Source organism: Dendronephthya gigantea, unplaced genomic scaffold, assembly GCF_004324835.1.
Source record: "Dendronephthya gigantea isolate DGI-Jeju-01 unplaced genomic scaffold, DenGig_1.0 000040F, whole genome shotgun sequence".
Lineage (NCBI taxonomy): Eukaryota > Metazoa > Cnidaria > Anthozoa > Malacalcyonacea > Nephtheidae > Dendronephthya > Dendronephthya gigantea.
The window spans coordinates 1564180-1586733 of record NW_021163050.1 but is presented as its reverse complement, the minus strand read 5'-3'; the positions used below and the strand labels follow the sequence as shown (position 1 = coordinate 1586733).

The window sequence follows — 22554 nt, the reverse complement described above, 5'->3', positions numbered from 1 at the left end:
TGCTAACCTAGTAATGGAAGATGTCGAGCAAAGAGCTTTAGCCTCTAGTCCGGTCAAACCTTTGTTTTGGAAACAATATGTTGACGATGTGGCCTCTGCGGTTAACAAAAATGAGATCGATAATTTGTTGAAACATTTGAATTCTATTGAGCCATCAATTCAATTCACTGTAGAGCGCGAGAGTGAGGGAAAGTTGGCTTTTTTGGATACTTATGTTCATAGAAATATCGAAGGACAGTTAGAAACTGACGTTTACCGTAAACCTACACATACGGACAAATATCTATCCTTCTACTCACACCATCCAAAAAGTCATAAAAAGTCTGTTGCAAAAACTTTGTTTCAAAGAACTGAATCGTTACCATCCAATTGCGTTGCTAGGGACAATGAGCGTGATTATGTCCTCAGTGTACTGAGACAGAACAATTATCCTTGAAACTTTTTAAATGATTGTCTAAAATCCCCTGTCTCGACTAGATGCAATTCCTCAGAGGGTGATTCCTCAAAAACAGGTTTTGCTATAGTTCCATACATTCAGGGAATTGCAGAAATTGGGACATATTTTCGCGAAACCCAAGGATCGCGTACCCACTAAACAGAAAACTCATGCTGTATACTCTATACCATGTGGTGATTGCGAGAACGAGTATCTAGGTCAAACAAAACGCCAGTTGGGCACACGTTTAAAAGAACATCAAAAGGCCGTTTCGAACTTAGACAGTTCAAAATCAGCCTTGGCGGAACACGTGTGTCAAACTAACCATAACATTGGGTGGAACGATTCAAAAGTCATTACCACTAATGATCGTTATGGACAAAGGCGTTGTTTGGAAGCCTGGCATATTAATGCGAGTCTTTGTGCCTTAATAGGGATGACGGAAGCTATTTGCCAAAAGAATATTTACATCTGATTAATAGATGACGTCATTTTGAGAGTATATAAGGAACCAAGTTTCAACATCTGATCACCCCTGTTCTCTAGCTCTAAAATGGTAAGGTAAACTATGTTTTTTAGAGGGGGGCCAAATTTCCGAAGGGGGGGGGGCAAATTTCCTAGAATATTAGGCCCGGGGGGGGCATATTTCCTAGGAAATTTGGCTCGGGGGGCCAAATTTCCTGTGACACCAAATTTCCTGTGACACCGGTTGTTTGAAGGCTGTTTATCTTAAATGGTGGTTAAGTGAAAATTATATACATTTCACACATTTTGAGGGGGATTCAATTGAAATATTATGCACTAAGTAATTGAAAACAATATGGTGTCACTCAAATTTAAATATTTTAGCTTGGTTTTTATGAATGTATAAATTTAATCAATATTTTCTAGATAAAATTATTACCATACAGTTTTCCGACCAAATAAAATGACTGTGCAAGAAAATAGCAAAAATTTAACTAGGCTATAATATTATACTAAATATATTTACATGCACAGAACATGTAAATAGTAGAAAATGGAATGCCATATAGTTACTGATGTCCGGATGCTTTCATCTTGGCTTTCTCACCTTGCACAATATCATTAATCTTTGGTGCCATAACTTGTCATATGTCACCCTCTTTTCCCCCAAACCTTTTTGCACCATACTTTAGACACAGGTAGAAAAAGTAAAACTCATCAATAACTGAACCAAGATATGTATATAAGATATATTAACTTGGACCAGACATAATTATAACAATTATACTACTTACCATATATACTCTTAACTATGGTGGCCCAGGGCTGCCATATCATATTTTAAATTATTTTTTCAATATATTTTTTTACAAATATAAATAATAAATTTAAAATAGATTAAATTCATCTAAAAGAGAATTGAAATAAATTTCTCTCAAATTGAAAAATAATGCACGTGGCCCAGAACTGCCAATTGCCAAAAGACGTTAAACTGCTTTAAGCCAGTGGTATTACTTCTTGGGACAATTGGTGTAGCGTGCGTTTATTAAAAAATGGCGGAATCGTGGAAAAACAATACGCAACTGGAGAACGATTTAAAAAAATATGTAGCCTCAAATATGCAACGCTCAGAAATTTTAGATTTTGTGAGGAAAGATTATAGAAACTATAGATGGAGCTTAAGAACGCTAGATCGAAGAATGAGGCATTTCGGCATAAATTATATTGATGGTAATGTACCTTTAGAAGTTACAAGGGAAGCAGTGCGAAAAGAGCTTGACGGCCCAGGTGCAATGCTTGGCTATAGAGCGATGACTCAAAAGATAAGACAAAAGTATGATTTGAAAGTCCTCAGAGCCCTAATTCATAACTTGATGTTTGAACTTGATCCCGAGGGCCTAGCAAGAAGGGCACCTGGTGCCAAGAAAAAAAAACCTAAAGGACACTTCGTCACTCCGGGTCCAAATTGGACTTACTCTATGGATGGACATGATAAGATGATGGGATTCCAAAATTCGACATTCCCAATTGCAATATACGGATGTTTGGACACTGCCAGTAGAAAATTGATTTGGCTAAAAGTGTGGACCACAAATTCAAACCCGATATTTATTGGCAAGTGGTACTTGCAGTCCTTGTTGGAAAGCAGTGTCTTGCCAAACTACGTACGCATTGACAAAGGCACTGAGACAACAACTATGAGCACTATTCATGCATACCTCAGAAGTCAACAAGGAGATTTAGAAGAACCAGCTGATTCAATTTTGTTTGGCCCTTCACCATCAAATCAGGTTTTCCATTTTCAACCAAATTACACACCATACTCTTTTACCATTTTTGTGTACTTATTTTTTGTAAAGTTAAAAATATTACTAAAAATACACTTAGATTGAAAGATGGTGGAGGGAGTTGCATGATCGCCTGGAGAAGTACTTCAAAGTGGGTCTCAATTGGTTAAAGGAGGAGTGCCATTATGATCCACAAGATGAAATACAAAGGTAATCAATAGGCTAGCCATCAGAAATAAAAGTAGTATATTTTGTTTCAGTATTCACTTGTGATATTCTTATGTTAGATTGATGCTTGCATATGTTATGGTCCCACTGATGCAAAGAGAACTTGACGAATTCCGTGAAACTATCTGGAACACACACAGAATCAGAGCACAAAGAGAAACATTGATGGCAGATGGAATTCCCAACCATATTTTTGAATTCCCAGAGAGATATGGGATGGAAAAGAAAGGCAAATGTCAAATTTAATTGATATACATATTTTTGAACAAAATTGCTATGTACAGGAGAATTAAGGGGGGGGGGGAGGTTAACAGGCTGACAACGGTAGGCTAACTACAAAGGGGACAAGCCTTCCCCACATTCTCCTTTAGAACTGCTGTCAAGGTATGCTTAAATCTGTTGAGAAATGAGGAGGACTGGAAGTGAATATAATTTCAATTCCAATTCCAATTTCTAAAATCTCACTCCAAAATGCATGAAATGGCATTTCATTATTTTCAAGAACTCCTGAGAGTTTTTACACATTTGTGCTTAATTTGAAACCCCTTTCAAACCTTGGTTATACCACTGCTAACCTGCATGTATAATCATTCTAAAATATCCTTTTTCTGCCCTAAAGGTTTCAAGGTTACTCATGAAGATTTACAAAAGGTTGCTGAACTATCTGGTGTCTTGGATGCCCCAGATGATTTTTATCAGCAGAATTGCGTGCCTTGTTTACTTCTTTATTACCAGAGCCAGAAAAAGGCAAGTGTAATGAATTTGTTCAAACATATTTATTACTTAAACAAAGATACTCAGACACAAATAGTAATTAAAAATATGTAGTGTCTTGGGCTATTTAGCTAAATGTCAAAACTGTAGAAATTAATTTGTAACATGTAAACTTGTTTTTCTTATTACTCATTGTTTGTTTACAAAATAACTTAACTAAACATCTTTTAAGTATCAAAGTGAAATTTAAAATCAAATATCAAACAAAATGGTTAACATTTTACAAGATTGCAAATAGTTGTTTAGCTACTTTTGAGTAGTCTTTCTAAAAAGTTGTACATCCCTCTATATCATGCTACATGTTATTTGGGATCAACATCTATTGGCACAGGTGCAAGTCCAAGAAGGTTGCAAAATACATTACTCATGAGCTGAGAAGAATTTCTTATAAGCTTCACTTGATAAGTTTCCAGCACAAAAGAGCAGGTTACCATCATCATATATACTACCCATAGTGGCAATCTCTGGATCAGTTAAATTGTATTCACTTCCTTGTATATCAACCAGCAACAGTCTATTATTGGACTTTGTATATGAGAAATGGACAAGGCTTTCAGCCTTTTTTTGCTTCTGTTTGTCTTTGTTATGACACAGTGATCCATCATTATTCACATACTTTTGAAAGTTGCCAGAAATAAACTGTTCTATTGTTACAATTTCATCTGTTGATTGGACTTTTCCTAAATATGCTTCCACATATCTGAATGGCTTTCCATATGCTTCTTTATTTCCATTCTTTTCCACTGTTGATACAACTTGATCTGCAAAATTTTTTGCTAATGCTTGCATTTGAATAGATTTGCGAGCATGGTCTTCCTGGCTCTCATTAACTGCTGTGATCAGTTCAGCTGTTTGAGGCAGGAATCGCTTGAAAATATAGATTTTACCTTCAAAATTAACTGACTTAGATGTTGCTTTGTAGGCAGCACGAAAACCTCCCCGGGCCAATTCTTCCTTTTCAACTGTAAACTGGGCAGATGCTGGTTGTGACCACATCATTTCATTTATGTCAAACCTTGATACCTCCACAGTTTCATGTAATATTTCTGTATCTGTGATTGCCTTACCAAGCTTCAACATTGTTGTGACACCAAGACTTTTTGGAATTTTAGAAGGGACATGAAAAGCACCTTCTAGATTACGTTTTACAGCAATAGCACTGGTTGATTTTGGCAGGACAATTGGGTCAGTTCGCTTTGAGCTTGGCACTCCAAATCGATCTGGGCTAGAGTTGACATTAAACATTGCAACCGAGCTAAGACCAACGTGACTACATTGGGGCTCATCATCTACCATTACAAATCTTATATGGATTAACTTTAGGTTTGGTAACTGTGATATCTTCGTGCATGAGGGGCCTTGTTCACTCGCCAGAATGTCACACGATGTACCCTTTGGTCTTTTTTTGAAATGTTTGTTACAAGCGGTAACAATGTTGGGAATGCTCATTTCTTCAAAAGGGAAGGGTACAAATTCTTGCGGTCCAGTGCGCTCGTATTTTTTAGCCTTCCCAGTGGCTTCGGCTGCCAGCGGCTGTATAGTTATTTCTCTATTTTGTAAAATACTTGAACCAATAGTGTTCTTCCCAGGGTTATTGTTATTTGTTTTCTTTTGGTTAGAAGCATTTGTTCGTTTAAATTTTATATCATTGGCAAACTTCTTCCATTTATTTACATGGCGTGATACAGCGACTTTATTATAATTCATTGGCAAAATGATATTTTGCGCTTAATTATTATACTATATACTTCATGATACTTCATTGAAGTATCGACAGATATTAATGATACAATTTTTGGCAATTGGCAGTTCTGGGCCACGTGCATTATTTTTCAATTTAAGAGAAATTTATTTCAATTCTCTTTTAGGTGAATTTAATCTATGTTAAATTTATTATTTATATTTGTAAAAAAATATATTGAAAAAATAATTTAAAATATGATATGGCAGCCCTGGGCCACCATACTTAACTTTCTCTGGCTCTGGTTTTGCATCCTTTTCTTTGAAGCTAGGCATTTATTTGAAGCCTTTCCAGTGATGGAATGAGAGCAAAGTTTTTCTTGCATCCACGGCATTGCATTAACAAAATCTTTTACATTTAATTTTGCTTTAATAGAGCTCTATTTTGACCTTTGGTTAGTGTGATGTTTGGACATAAGGAAATCTGTAAATTTTAACAGTAAATACACAATTAGGTAAACACTTGAGACCTAGCTTATATTTAATTCACTTTTAATGATAAATAAAATTTATATAGAGCTAGTTGGAATGGCTCTATTTATAGTGGTGTAAATAAAAGGTGTAAATAAAATGTTCAAATAAAAAGTTTAATCTAAAGGTGAATAAAAATTTATAAGATTAATTATAATGGTATAGAGAACATATGTTGCCTATACAAACACTGGAACACATAGCATTTATAGCATATACAAAACACACTCACCACTGAATTCCAATACTTTAGCTACACATGTTGTTGTAGATGAGTCAATGAACTTTTGATTATTTTCTTGACTTTAGAAATTTCTCATTGCCATGGCACTTCTTACTCACCATCCCATAGTCACGATCCTATAGTCACGTTTCAGGCATTCACAAAATTATCCATATCTTCTGATTTTTCTCGCATAATACAGCGTGTTTCACCACCCTCCTATGATTCCTCTTTGAAAAATTAAAAGAATGCGTATTTTATGTTAAAATAAGAAAGAAAAACGCACTAAATTCTACGGTGGCTCACAAGGGTCACACACAAATATAAAAGAATATGCACACATTAGTTAACTAAATACAATAATTAAAACATATGGCAAGTAAATAAAGACGCAAATTGAATTAAAAGTGAAAATCAAAATGAATATATCAAATTATAAAGTTATAGAAATTTCAAGAAAATAATCAAAGCTGTCGGTTTCTCAAGAAAAGAGAAGAATATATAAAAAAATAATAACAACATTTTTAAGCAGTGCAACAATAAAAAAATATCACACACATTAAAAAAATATCACACACATTAAAAAAAGTGAAACTGTGCGCATGCATGGGCTAACACGGAAAACCGCAAACGCTTCTATTGCGGGCGCATATTGATTTTGTTGTTCAATTGTTCTGTTCTGTTACCACCACTTTAATACCACAAGGTAAAAATCCTATTCTACTTGTTGAATAGCTTGCTTTTATATATTCCGTCTTTGTACGTCTTTGAATAAAGTATATGCCTTGTTCGGGATGCGCTGCGGCTGACATTGAAGCAGAGGCAATAAACTGCGAAAGCTGTGATGCTATAAAAGTGTGCTTTAATCGTGGCTATCCATACGATGCTATTCTGCAATTGCTTGGGAATAATGGCATCAATATGTCACTGAGCACTTTAAAAAGGCGTCTTAAACGATTAGGATTGAAAAGAAAAGGCAACGTTTTTGAAGAGGATCAATTGCGTGCTCTCATCACAGAAGAAATTCGAGGCCCAGGAAGACTTTCTGGGTACCGAGGAATTTGGCACGCCTTGCGCCTGAAACATGGAATCCATGTGAGCCGCCACGTTGTTTGCAGATTGTTGAGAGAGATCGACCCCGATGGTGTTCAGTCCAGGAAAACCAGACGACTACACAGAAGAACATACACAAGCAAAGGGGCCAATGCCTGTTGGCACTTAGACGGTATGACTTCAGCAAATATTTGTTTCCCTCCAGGGAATGTTTTAATATCCTGTACAAGGCTACAAGCTCATGAACAATTAGCATGAAGTGATTGCTCATTGTTTGATGTTTTCATTTTGTCAAATTTTTTTTGTATTGTAGGTTATGATAAACTGAAACCATATGGTTTTGCAATCTATGCTGCAATATGTGGGTATAGTAGGCGCATTCTTTGGTTGGAGGTTTTGAGATCAAATAATGATCCACAGATTGTTGCTGGAATTTATTTAGACTTTGTTAAAGATGTCGGTGGTTGTCCTCAGCGTGTGAGAACAGATTGTGGGACTGAAAATGTTGTATTGGCCGGAATGCAATGCTATCTCCATGCAGATGGTTTGGATGAATGGGCAAGTGAGAAATCACATGTTTACGGCTCTTCCCCAGCGAATCAGAGAATTGAGGCATGGTGGTCCTTTTTAAGAAACTGGTCAGGGTGGTGGGTTGATCTTTTTCAAGATATGTGTCAAACTGGCATTTTAGAGCTTGGAAATGTATACCACATGGAGTGTCTGTGGTTTTGTTATAATAGGATTATCCAACAAGAGCTGCATAATGTAAGAGATCAATGGAACAGCCACTATATCAGGAAATCCCAGCAAGAAACTATTGCTGGAATACCCGATTTGTTGTTTTTTATACCTGAATACTATGGTGGAGAAAATTGTCTTTGTGAAGCATCGCATGCCAAGATATGTGAGCTAGAAGCAAGTGTCCAATGCGATGAAGAGAGACAAAACATTTTTCAAGAGTACTTTGAATATGTATTTGAAATGAGAAATTGGCGCTCTCCGATGAATGTCAACGAAGCATTTGAGATGTTTCAGCAACTAGTTAACATGATGGAATGATTTGTATTTATTGTTGTAGCAGTTGTTCACAAAATAACATAGATAATATATTTGTTACCAACCACTGGGCATGATATAATTTTCCCACATGAAATGATAAAACTTGAATAAAAAAAACTCAGTTTACAATGCAAGAATATAAAAGCAATTCCTAAATGCCACCAATGTTTGTGCATTAAATTCTTCTAGACTGAGTGCAGATATTGAAACAAAAATAAATGTTTTTAACACTAAAGTTCACATGAAATAGAATGTTAAAACTGAACATGCCAAAGAAGTGTTTAGTCTTTTATGGACAGCCAAATCCACGAGCATTCTTAATTCCAAAAACCATTGCATTTTTAAAGCTGTCATATTCATTATGCATAACAGGCTTCAAGAACACCCAAAGATCGTAAGCCTTCCTTGAAACTGGAGTACGACGGTTCACATCTTCCTACGACATGCCAATTAATTGTGAGTTGGACCACTTTGGCAACATCAGCTTTTGTTTGCAAGGTTCATTATTCTGTGCCATAAATACATCCCCAGCATATGACTCACTGTATTGTAAATTGTATATTGTTTCCTTAATAGAAACCATTTCAGGTACAGAATTAGTGATAATTGTATAAAGTTCATTTCCATGTAATAAAATTGTATTTAACAATGCTGAATTCCAGCTATTAACATCTTGTATTTGGCTGAAAACTATTGCTGTCAAAGACATACCAACACACATTGCTTTCCTGCATTGTCCCTAAATCTAATTTGACAACCTTGACTGAAATCAGCACAGATAGTTTGGGTACCATCGATGATATCACACAGTGTTGGTCCTGGGTTAGTTTCAACATCATTTGACAATCTTAATAAACCAGGTACATAGACTTGGTGATAACAAACCATTTTAATAAACCAGATAATTGTCTCATTTGATTTGCTATATTGTTCGTTTATTTGCCTTAAAGCTGGAAAGTAAAAGACATTTAAATAAAATAACATTAGCATTGTGTTCCAGAAAATACCTGATAGACGTTTAGCAACTTCTCTTTGCCTGAGTAAGCATACATGTGCACCAATTCTTGCTCTGTACTGTTCGATTGATAGTCCCATATTACCAGTATTTCCGGTATACTAACAGTGCTAGTAGGTAGTGTCAGACGTCAGTGAATATTGTTGTTTGAGTTTATTCGTTTGGTCAAGATTTCAGTAGATTGTTTGGTAGCTTTGGTAGTTTTGTAGGTTTTTTTGCAGATTTTTGGCAGGTTTTTAGCAGGTTTTTAGCAGATGTTTTGCAGATTTTTAGCAGATTTTTGGTAGATTGCGAAACAACACGCAATTGCCCGACCGATTTAGCAATGGGTCAGTCAGTGCAGACACGAGGCCTCGGTTGAATTCTCGGAGATATCTTGAAGACTCAGAGAATACTCGTAGTTACTGCTTGGAACTGAAAACGTCGTTGACATTTTTAGTACTGTACAGCGATAGCGCAAGGTCGTTATTGTTTCCGAACAACTAGTAGATTATTCGAGTTTCCAGTTGGCTCATATTCCTATACCTTAATAGTTGTAACAAGTAATGGCATAAAAGAACTGGCCGCCAAGAGAAGAGCAAATGAGAGAAAATGTGAGCAAAACTGCCAGAAAACTTTGTAAAATGCACGAATACTTCTTTCTAGTTCTTTTATTACGATGCGCGCTGATGCCTTCTGAGCCCTTGAGCAACGCCGCATGGCACGGACAGGATATGACGTATCCTATTCTCGGCTTAGGCCTTTTCCGCAAACTTGCGGTCTGCCAAACATTCAAGATCGAGGCGATGACATAGCTTCGCTGCCCTTAAGAACAGCAGGCGCAATCAAGATCGAGGCGATGACATAGCTTAGCTGTCCTTAAGGACAGCGGGCGCAAAAAGTACAAGATTTTGGTATTATCACTGAACAAATACGCAACGTTTAAATAACAAATCAAAAAACATAAGTGATCATTTAACAAGCATTGGAAACTGATTTATCAGTTTTTCATGTCCATAACATCATCAGCTCTCAGCTGTTATTAGTTTATCACATGTCACTTGAACTAGCATAAGTAGAAGAATGTTCCTTATTATATCTCCTCGTGGCTGTTTTTGCTGATAACAGAAGTTCATTGCTTGGTTTAAACTCGTAGCATTTAAAATCTGACTCAGGCTTGTCTAGCTTTACGGCAAGAATGCTTGATAAGGAACCATCAATGTCAAGTCTGTTTCTCTCTGAACCAGCACGTTTGTTCTTGTTAACAAGTGAATAAACACGCTCAATACTTGCATTCAAATGTGCACTCAATACTGTGCACTTCAAACAAGAGTCGAAATCTGTAATGATTTCCAACCAGCGATTTTAAGGACTGCAAAATGTACCAGATGGTGTCCATCCTGTATTCCTTTGTACCATCATCATAGATGCAGTGGACAGCCTCTTCCAAATCAATCTCATCCTCAATGGACTTGAAATCAATAAACTCCTCATATAGTCGATCGTATTGAGTAGAAGATAACCTAAGTAACGAATGATACTTAACAATAAAATAGTTAACATCTTCCCAACTGGCTTCATTACGTTTCAGGAAGTTGACCCATACAGCATGCATCCAGAACTCATTGTTAGCGTCCATCTTCTCTAGAACATAGACTAGACTTTCTCTGTAGAATGCTTGAGCCGCGGTAAGCAGTTTTTTTTCGTTGGCTTTGTGTGATGGAACCATCATTTGTTAACTTCAAAGTGCTTAATGTTAACAACCCTACGTGCATTTCTGATATTGGGAGATAGTTATCTTCATTCTTCACATTTTCAACTGTAAGTGACCTCAAAATTTCTGGACGCAAAAACTGCATTTCTATCCTTCTGCAAAGTTCCTTTGTTAAAGGGTAAACACTGTATGCTTGTGGATCTGACCTACATAGTAATAAAAAAGAATGCCATGGGTGAAAGAATGCCAATAACATTTTACAAATAATTAATTGAAAGGCAACTTTAAATTTTCACATTCTATTAACAATGCATGTGTACAAACCTTTGCAAAAAGAGATTGTAATGAGTAAACAGTGGCAACACCGAGGTATAAAATGCAACATGCACTTCGGTTAATGGATCATCAAAAGCCTTTTACAATCTTAGAAACTTTGTTGAAATTGACTTGTTCTCATCAGCATCTATGCAAGAACACAAATTACAAGTGGAGATAAGTTTCTGTTGGACTGTAAGAGATACAACAGTTCTTATCAATTCCTTTTGATATACTTTAAAAAAAAATGAATTTCTAATGAAAGTATACAGTAAAGCATATACCATCTTCATCATATCCTCTGTCTTGTTCACTGTTGTCACATGTTCTACTCTGAAACAACGGCTTTATGGCAGGGTACTTTTCAGGTCTTTATCACAACATTTTTCCAGACAAAGCCACCTAAACCCAAAGAAAAAATTAAATCATATTTTAAATAGAATTGGTGATAGAGATGCTGATAATATTTTTCTCATTTTCAGGCACCTATACTATACCTTGTTTTCACAAAAGGAGTAAATTCTTCCCAATCTAAGCCAACAAAATCTAGATACTCTGCGACTCCCTTACGACGAGTGCTGTTTTTGAAATAATAATGCAAGTCAACTTGATGCTGCTCAATATCAAAGCCTGATGTGGCAGGCAGTGTATGCCTTTCCACCTCTCCCTGCAGCCAGATGACATGAACAACTAGCAATGAAGCAACTTTCATTCTTTGTTCTTATCCGAGATTTTATAGAATTATGTTCACCTAAATGGAAAAACATCAGTTTGCAAAATAAACATTGTCAATTCTAAAACATAGCATTGTGCTGGCATTACACAAACCTATATTGCAGTTGCAATTGTCTACACCAAAGCTAACACAGTTATCCCATGATATTTCATCTCTGACTAAAGCATTATCAATAGCAGAAAGTGTTTCTGCCTTGGATGCATTTTCCCCAGATGCAGAGCACATATCATAAAACTTGAATTCCACCTGAAAAGAAACAGCTGTAAATGCTTAAGAATAACAAGTTTCACTTTCATTGATTAGTTAAACATTACAAATTAAGAGAAGCACTGACCTTCTTTGAGATGTTTGTATCAAATATCATAGCACAAGCTGTATTCATTTTTCTTAACCCTGTGTCACTTGTACTATCGTTAACAAGGCTAAATGGTTTATTTTGCATCTATGTTTTGAGGTATGACTTTAACTGAGGCATCATGGCTTGGTTAAGGATACAGGTTGTTTTAGTTTGTCCACATGCAAAACTTTTCGCAATCTTTGAATCTGGAAACATAGCTCCATAATTCTGAGGTGAAAAACAATTTTCTGTTAAATCTGTGCAGTAAATTGATCATCGTTAAAATGAAAACTTTTTTACTATGTATACATGTACAGGGTGTCTCAAAAAAGTGAACCCTCTGAAATTCAACACAATAGGAAACAATAAGTTGTTCAAAAGAAAATACTAATTTCTGTTGAAATGGGTTCACTTTTTTTGAGACGCTCTGTAGTGCATAAGTGCATTTACTTTTCAATGTAATCAAATTTATTTAATTTGAATAAATAAATAATAGATAATAGTATACAGAGTGAAATACCATTGCTAAATGATCTGCTAGCAGGAATGCGAGGTTATGATGTACTCTCATGTTTGTATGCAAAACCTCCGCTCTTGTAACATCAGACAAGACTGGATTTGCAGCGCTGAAAGAAATGGTAGAAGCATTTTTCAAAGCATTTACCATTTTGTTGTGGCTACTTTTTTTGTTGTTTGGGTCACAGTGCCTCTCCACATCTCTTTTGCCCTGGAATTCACAAGCGACATTCTTACATGGGATGCAGTAAAACGCATATGGATTGTTGTTTGCTCTTTGAATTGGAAATTCTTTTGCCCACTCAGGGTTGTATTTTGTTTTATATCGGTGTTTATTCTCACATTTGCCTTTCTCTCACGCTTTAGACCTTTTAGTAGGGTTACCGTCGTTCTCCAGTGCTTTTCTTTTGGTAGAATTTATAAAATTCTCCATAAATAAATTATTATTAATTAAACCATACTGTGTTTTGTTGTTCGTTTGCATTTGCATATGGCGCCATTTTCTTTTTGTATGTGAAGAGATGATATAGAAGGATACAAGCTGAAACAAAAGACGTCCACATATGTCCTCTATATCAATACTACCCCCACAAAAGCAATCGAGTTACAATTTCAACGAACTCAGTTGAGTAACAGATTTTATTTTCCTAGCTGTTTTCTGCCACGCCGGGTCAGCAACTCCGAAAAATGTCTCATGAGCGTCAGCGCTACTAAGCTATATCGCTCTGCGGTCGTTCGTCAAAAAGTAAACAAATTTGAAAATGGCGTCGGGCAAAGAACGCTTCACTGTTGACGAGGTTATTGAAGCCGTTTCGTTTGAGAAAGATGATGCTATTTCTACCGAAAATAATACCAGTTCATTTAACAATGTTTTAAACGAATCACTGGAATTGTTTAATCGGTGTGATGGCACAATTGACGTGGCAAAATTTCAAAGGGAAGCTCGGGCATCCCTTGAGTTAATCTATAAAAGATGCCTCTTAAACAAAGGTCCAGAGAACCATTTAGATGTACTTTCTGGTACCAATATTAGCACTGGGCCGATGCTTGCTTCTGAAGTTTCGGTTTGGGTAAAATTGGTGAATCGAAGGATGGCTTATAAGCCGAAACTTCACAAGCTGTGGGTCATCGAATTTGCGCGCGATATGCCAAAGGCTTTATTTGATGCCTTTCGGTGTGGCGTAAGCGGTGGTTCTACCTCGTTTGGTATCTTAGTTGATGCTGGCTGTGTCAAATATACAGATACCAGGAGGATGGTACGTGATTTTGCCAAAATTTCTGGGCTTTCTCGGGAAGATATTCAGCAAAGATGGAAAAAGGAATTTAAGGGGCGGCAGAATAGTTGTAAGGCAGAACTGTTATGTACGGAGACGAAACCTTTTGCTTTAAAATATGATGAAAAGAAAATGAAGGTTTTTGTATCATGTTATTATGGCTGTTGGAACCAGTTTGGATATGCCTTTCACAGCTAGTTTATATTATAGTTGCTGTTACATTTAAATCCTCATCGCACACAAAAAACTCAAAGTGTTAAGTCTAGTTGAATCCATACAAAGAAAATAATGAAGTTACTTAATTTATCCAACAGAGATTTAGGCTGCATTTCTCCTGAGAGAAATCCAGTCTTAATGTGCAAGGTGATTCAAGCTGTTTTGAGTGGCTATAATAGCTCTATTTTGCATAGACATTTTCATGATCTCTTCAAAATTCTGCCTTACAACAATACCAGTATATACCTTATTTATTTATGTGCAAAGCCCAGAAATTTAAGGTAACACTATACTATTTCTCAGGCCATTGAGTGACATTGCACCATGATACACCCTGTTTTAGTACTTACTCTGTCTAATGTCAGATGATTTTACTTGTTATGGTCAATTCATATAGTTCCAGTGCTCTCCCCTTAAAAGTAAAATCATCTGGCAGTTCTGTAGACAGAGTAAATACTAAGGTAGGGTGCATCAGGGCACTATTCAAAGCGCAGATAATGAGATGCAAAGTTAGGATATGGAATATTTCAATTAATCTAGCGGAAATAAATGCATGACGAGGGTACAAAGGTCATAAAACAGCTATAAATATCACGTTTTGAGGAAAGCACTGGCTTCTGGCTCAGTTAATAAAAAACGACAGCTGTGGTGTGGCGAAGAACGAATAAGGAAAATCGTGTGCCGTCGTCCGGCCCATAAAAGATCAGTTTGTTGTTTGTTTTTTCGTTAATATAATGGCTGATGATCAGGGAATAGTACAATATCCAGATGCTGCTCCTCGTCAAGCTGCCGTTCAAGATCCACCAAACGCAGAAATTCAAGCAGACGGTCAACCGCCTCAAGCAGGCCAAGCTGAACGAGCAGCACAACCCGACGTCGCTATTCATGCAGCTGATCATGCGACACAACTCGAGGTATTGTTCTTTTAAATTTGTCCTTTTGTAACACGTCTATATCTTCTTGTTGTATGTACGCCGAAATAACAAAACCTTATTTTTACGTTGCATTCCGCTTTAAGTTTGACCGCCGCCCGGGCAATAGTGCAGGTATTTGGTCCCTACATTTTGCATACTCTTAATTAAATTACGAAGCCATTGTACTTCCCTGCGTGATCTCTAAGTTAACTGACTTAACACACATACACACACACACACAACAAAACAACCCCGGTCACTCGCTTGCGAGCTGGCCAACATTTACTTTAGGTTTAATGAGGTCAGATTGGGTGTTTACTAGTTGGAATAGAAATACTTGCTATCGTTTTCCCCCCAATAGTGTATTCTATTACATGTTTATCGCTTGTAGGAGTTCGTGTCAGCTATATAGCCGGTGTACGCCCACTTGACTGTATTTAATTGTGTGTGTATGCGTATAACTACATAATATAAGGGGTAATACGCTGCTCTGGGCGAGAGATCGCCAGTATCTTCTGACCGATGGTTCATACCTGAATTAATGTTTGTCTGTGTGAGTGTTCACTGGACAACATACGTTGCTTTGGGCGAGAGATCGCCACTACTTTATTCACCAATGGTTTGATGTATGATTTATTGCATTGTCTGTGTGAGTGTTCACTAGACTACACACGTTGGCTTTGGGGCAAGAGATCGCCAGTACTTTTGTCACCAAGGGTTTAATACATGAATTATGACACTGTCTGTGTGAGTGTTCACTAGACAACATACGTTGTTTTGGGCGAGAGATCGCCAGTACTTTTATCACCAAGGGTTTAATACGTGAATTATGGCACTGTCTGTGTGAGTGTTCACTAGACAACATACGTTGCTTTGGGCGAGAGATCGCCACTATTGTATTCATCATATATGCGTTATTGTCTGTGTGAGGGTCCACTAGACAATATACTCTGATTTGGGTGAGTGATTACCAGCATTTTTCGCATATATGATGTTATTGTTGTGTGTATTTTACTAGACAATATACGCTAATCTGCATGGGCGCGAGATCGCCACTATTTTGCTCGCAAGGGCGATGGTTTAATGCCTGAGTTATTGTATTGCCTGTGCGCGTGTTTACTCGATAATGCAGGCGCTGATGCGAGCGAGAGATCGCCACTATTTATTCATTAATGGCTTGATGTATGAATTGTCTGTGAGTGTTCACTGGAAAACATACACAGATTTGGGGCCTGATCAACAGCATCTTATTACCTATATGATGTTAAAAATTTCTATAAATACACTCGCTTATCACTATCTCGTTTTGAATACGACCCTTGTTCTCGTGAGATACTATTATTTTGTCAGGGAGACTATTAACATTCGTTCATTCATTATTTTTTTTATGACCGTGATGTTAGAACCTCCAAAAATCCTTTGAAAATCTACACCGGGTGGTGGAAGGACTTTCTCGTCCCTCTGTAGCTTCTGTCTTGAAGAAAATTATGGATTACGCCATGCGTCCGTCTGTGGAATTTAATAAACATGAAGCGTTGGACCACCTGGAAAACCTCCAAAATATCGCTCGGGATACAAAGGATGAGAAATGCGAGTATTATCGCCTGGTTTACCAAACCGCATCTAGCAAGATCAGTTTCCCGGATGATCACTTCCGGTCCCTCGTCCTCCGACTATTAGGTGACAAGGAACACCAAAGAGTCTTCGACGTCCTAGCCAAAGTAGAAAAATCAATGCAAAAAACATCATTACCTCCCAGCTCCTCTACATATCGTCGTACACCTCCTCCAACCAGCTCTGTTCGTACCAATCCATACAGACGGCCTTCCCCTCTTAGATGTTTTTACTGCAATCAACCTGGTCATAGGGCAGCCCGTTGTTTCCTTCGGATGGCGCAATCAAATTCCTCTACCTCGTCCAAGTCCCCGGCAGCGAAAGATAGTCAAAAATCGTCATAGTTTCATATTAATAGTCATACTTCTTCAACGTACTGTTATTATATACGTGTAGTTAAAGCTGAGATACGAAACGCGTGTTTAATAATCTAATAAATAGATGATTAAAAAATTTGAAAAAAAAAAAAAAAAAAAAAAAAAGAAAAAGTTATACATATTTATAGTAATAATAAAATCCGTTTCTTCTATCACTTCTTGTTCGTTTCTATTCCACATTTCATGACACTTCCCCATGTTATAGGTCTGCTTAGACAGCGTTCATTATACGTTGGTTCGAGATTGGAAAGCTTTGAAAACGGGGTACCTCAGTCAACCCTCCTGGTCATACCGGGTCAAAGCTGTCCTCTCTCCGCCGACATTGTCCTTTGCCATCGGCGCTCCCATTTTCCTTTCTCTTTTAGCATGATTTTTTCTGGTCGTGGGAACGTTCTGCATCCTTTGATTCCGCACTATCCCAAGTAGAAAAACTTCTTGACGAACGATGGGTTACTGCTGATGGTGAACCCGTGACTGTCGGTGGAGCGTGGACAGCTAACAACAGTCATTTCGATACACAAGTGCCACGCATTATTCATGGGGACCTTATCGGAGATATTTCTCAACTCATTTTCCGAGACCCCTCGCATTTCCGCGCCGGAAAACTGCATGACCACCTGCCGTTTTGGGAAACTATTGTTAGTCATTCACCTTCATCACCCGCTCAACAACAAGTATTGACTTGGCTAAAGGCCGGTGTGTCGGTGCACCCTTATTTTCGACATTTTCGCGGCACCTTTATGGGGCAAGAGTATGACTCTCCTCGTCCACCATCCCGTCATTTCAAGAATGCAAACCCTTTATCTCGATTATCCAAGACACCCTTCTTGACCGAATTTCAACCGGTGCAATCTCCCTGTTGGGCCGAGTTGGGAGCGTGACACCCCCTCATCTGGTCTTACCATTAACCATGGAACCAACAAAACCCAGGCTGTGTTATGACGCACGCTATCTCAATTTGTGGATGATGGATCAGCCTTTTAAACTCGATAAATTGATTGACCTTCCACGTTATGTCCCAAAAAATACGTATCAAACTGTACTAGATGACAAATCTGGATACGATCACCTTTTCATGTCCCCAGATAGTCGTACCTTTTTTGGCTTTCAGTGGGGTGGATGGTACTTCATCTACAACACTCTTTCTTTCGGATGGAAGATCTCACCCTATGTCTACCATTCCACTGGCCTCATTCCAACGCATTACTTCCGTTCCATTGGCATACCGTGCCTTTTATACATTGATGATCGTCATAACGGACAGCTCCAAGTCGATCTAACAAAAGGCGCATACACCTCTATCCCGCAGGCTGACGCTCGTAATTTTTCTGCTGCAAAGGCCGCCATTTTTCTCGTGGCGTATACCTTAATCCGCCTTGGGTATTTCCTAGGCTTGAAGAAATCCATACTGACACCACGTAAGGGAGTACCTTACCTTGGCTACTTTGCTAATTCTATCACTCAAGCCTTTCATTTGCTTCCAGAGAAGAAAGGAAAGTTTCTTCACCTCATCCGTACCGTCCTCCAGAGTAACTATGTTTCGGTGAAAACTCTCCAACGTCTCGTCGGTAAATGTGTCTCGTTCTCCCTCGCGGTTCCCGCGGCTCGTCTTTTTACCAGGGAACTGAACGCTGCTATTTCACGTGGCCTACCAACAAAGAAACCCCTCCTGCTTACCGGATTGCTTCGTGCTGAGATCGAACACTGGCTCTTCCTCGAAACATGGGACGATCCCCTCCCTTGGCGGGATGAAAGGCACGTCCAGATTAAGATGGCGACTGACGCGTCACAGGCCGGTTGGGGAGGTACCTTACTAGCTCCAGAACGACACCACGCGTCTGACTACTGGACGAACGAGGAAATACCTTGGGATATTTCCACCAAAGAGGCCACCGCTATCGAACGAGTTCTTCGCGCTTTCTCTACTCATGTCCGCCATGCACGTGTCGACGTTTTAGTGGATAACACAGCTGTCATCCATGCCTGGGCTAACCAAGGGAGCCGTAGCCGATCTCTAAATGCTGCGTTACGACGCTTGTTCTTCACCACCTCCGAGCTTAATGTGTCCCTTCACTTGTCTTATGTCTCGACGAACGACAACCCAGCCGACCCACCGTCGAGACGTTTATCACTACTCGACTCAAAACTCACCCCAGTTATGTGGGAAAAGGTCCAACAAGAATGTGGCGGACCTCTAGGCCATTCCTGTGATTTAATGGCACTGGACTCGAATGTTATGGTTGATCTTGCTGGAACCCCCCTTCCTTATTTCAGCCCATTTCCCTCACCGGGCGCACTAGCTGTAAATGTATTTGCACAAGATTTTGCCCGCTACAAATCGATCATGCAACGGCCTTACGTCTTTCCCCCTCTCATCCTAGTCGGTCCCCTCCTTAAAACCCTTCAATTTTACAAGCAACGGTGCACCATGCTTGTTTTGGATCAATACCCTCGGAAATATTGGTGGGCTATACTTCAACGGTTTTCAACGAAATCCTTCATTCTCGCTTCCCAAGGCAACGACCAGGCTCTATTAACCCCTACGAGACATGGTTGGAGTCCTATGGTAGGCCTCCCTGCTGATTTATGGGTTTTCATGCTGGAGTTCCCATAGACCATTCGGTCTTTTCGCTGTCATTCTTCGATTGACTCTTTCTTTGCCATTACACGACAGACACCAGTGAACAATACAATAATTAGTGTTACGATTTATTATTCCATCTCATTGTAATTGTTGTTTCTCAATACTACTTGAGGTATCAAATATATTTACATTTTGACATTTAGTATTTTCTCCTTGTTTACAGGCTCTCCCTTTTATTGCAAAACTATTTTGTCCCTCGGTTCGATGCCCTTCCTGCCATCATGCCAATGATCATGACTTCCGTTTTTGCCAACGTTGCGGTTATCATCGCAACACTATTACACGAGCAAAGTTTAACCCAACTGAATGTAACCTCGATGCCATTGATTCTCGTCTACAACAACTACTGGCCGTGGACAGTGCTACAAACTATGCCAAACAAAAAGACTCACTAAAGAATGAATTAGCAGCCTTCTTAAGTGTACTTCCTACCTATGCCACCTTGGAGACCGTCACACCTCGTGACCTTTGCCGATTCCTTATTTTCAAGGACCGACATGGTAAGACCCAAGTCCACCAACAAGGCTGTAGCTATATAGGACAGAAAGGTACTCACTCTTGTGGTTGCCCCTGCCGATTGTCCTATAAGACAGTCGATTCTTACATTGGTAAACTTCGCGCGATTTTCCACGCTATGGGCCGTGATGGTGAATGGGATAAGCGCCTGGCGTTAGGAAACCCTGCTGCTGACAAAATGGTAAAAGACTACTTGCGTGTGATCACTGCCGAACAACTCCGAGCGCGAGTAACTCCGAAACAGGCCACCCCGTTCTTTGTGGATAAACTGACACAATTATCCTTACACCTGGACCGGAAACTGCAGGAATCGGTCAAACCACTCGACAAATACATTGTTGCTCGTGACCAAGCTTATTTTAAGATGGCGTTCTTTAGCGGCGACCGTCCGGGTGACCTAGGACAGGTTAAGGTACCAGAGATTCTACGATTCCCAAACGACGACGGCTTTCTCTTTAATCATGTGTGGGGAAAGACTCTCCGAGATGGTGACGCTAATGTGTTCGGTATTCGGCGCAATCCACAGGTTGCTATTTGTCCCATTCGTGGGATCGAATTATATATGGATACAACCCGTCAACTCGGAATTGAACTAACTTCGGGTTATTTATTCCGCCCAACTACCCCTCAGGGTGGAATCCAGGACTCTCCTCTCACCTCTTCTACGGTGGAAGCGCGGTTGAAGACTTACTTGCGCGAGATGAAAGCGGACGAAGGTGAGACCCTGCACGGTTTTCGGTCTGGATGCGCTATCACTTTAGCTCTTTCAGGTGCAGAACTCTCCGAAATTATGGACCATGTTGGCTGGTCTCGGCGTCATACGGCATTACACTATATGCAGCTGGCCAAGGTCTTAAATCCTTGTGGAGCATCCGCAAAATTAGCTTCTAACGTCAGCGTTGAAACAACTCATACGTTGCAAGATCTCAATGAGTTAAAATAGTTCGTTTGTGCGTTTCCTCCGGGTAATAGCCTTAAGCGCCCTCATTTGAACAATTGACGCTGAGCACAAAAAACTCGCTCTTCTTCCTCACCATCCTCTGAAATTTTGGGGGACGTTGGACATGTTTAGTTTTGGAGAGTGAGTTTTGGGGTATTGAGAATTGGAATATTAAGGTCTGGGCATGAGGGTTCGGGGATGCATTACAGGAGTGACAGAATACATGTGTGGAAGAAACTGAATGGGATAATGCTGATCCATATTTATTCCCATTCCTTATCCTAACTGAGCACGAAGCAGAGTGCTTGGAATAGGTTACTATTCAAAGCGCAGATAATGAGATGCAAAGTTAGGATATGGAATATTTCAATTAATCTAGCGGAAATAAATGCATGACGAGGGTACAAAGGTCATAAAACAGCTATAAATACCACGTTTTGAGGAAAGCACTGGCTTCTGGCTCAGTTAATAAAAAACGACAGCTGTGGTGTGGCGAAGAACGACCCACCCACCTCTTCCCCGACATATATGGGCCGGACTCCGTCACACCACCCCGGGCAGGCTGTTTCAGCCTGCCCGGGACTATGCTGATCCATATTTATTCCCATTCCTTATCCTAACTGAGCACGAAGCAGAGTGCTTGGAATAGGTTACAATGTGATACAATGGGTTAACTGGCCCATGTGCCTAATTAATTGGGTGGAATTGTACCCTGATTTGCCCTACTTTAGTCTCTGCCCAGTCTAATGCCAGCAGATTTCACTAGTAAAGATGAGAGCCCTTGCGCTAAAGCAGAAGTAACTGAGATACCAAATATGTACTCATGTGAACATGAGTATATAAATATACACCAATTATTGTGTGTAGCTTTGGCCTTGCAAACAAATATATTTAATAGAATATTCACACTTTTGCAATTAGCAGTTATGGCAAATATTCTAATATTTCATCATTTCAAGAATTATCAGAAATAAAAACATTATTATTATATATATGAATATACACAATCGTTATCATAAAATATTTACGAATGTTATATTAAAATAATGACACATCTTAAATTTATGTAAGTGTGCCCTTTTCAATAAAAGATATTTTTAGAAAAACTTTTTGTATTATTTGAAACTTTGGCCTCTCCTAGCTTTTTGATATTTCATCACTAAAAAAATTAGATTATTCTAATTATATAGTATAATGTATTATTGAGCAAT

General features: G+C 38.8%; 1 protein-coding gene across 1 annotated transcript; it reads left to right on the top strand.

The window, feature by feature from the left end:
* Window positions 1-1953: 1953 nt before the first annotated feature.
* Window positions 1954-8236, top strand: LOC114526661. Its single transcript, XM_028548238.1, has 5 exons — window positions 1954-2691; window positions 2789-2898; window positions 2976-3145; window positions 3536-3631; window positions 7491-8236. The coding sequence occupies exons 1-5, from the start codon at window positions 1954-1956 to the stop codon at window positions 8234-8236; spliced, it is 1860 nt and encodes a 619-aa protein (XP_028404039.1).
* The last annotated feature ends 14318 nt before the right edge of the window (window positions 8237-22554 follow it).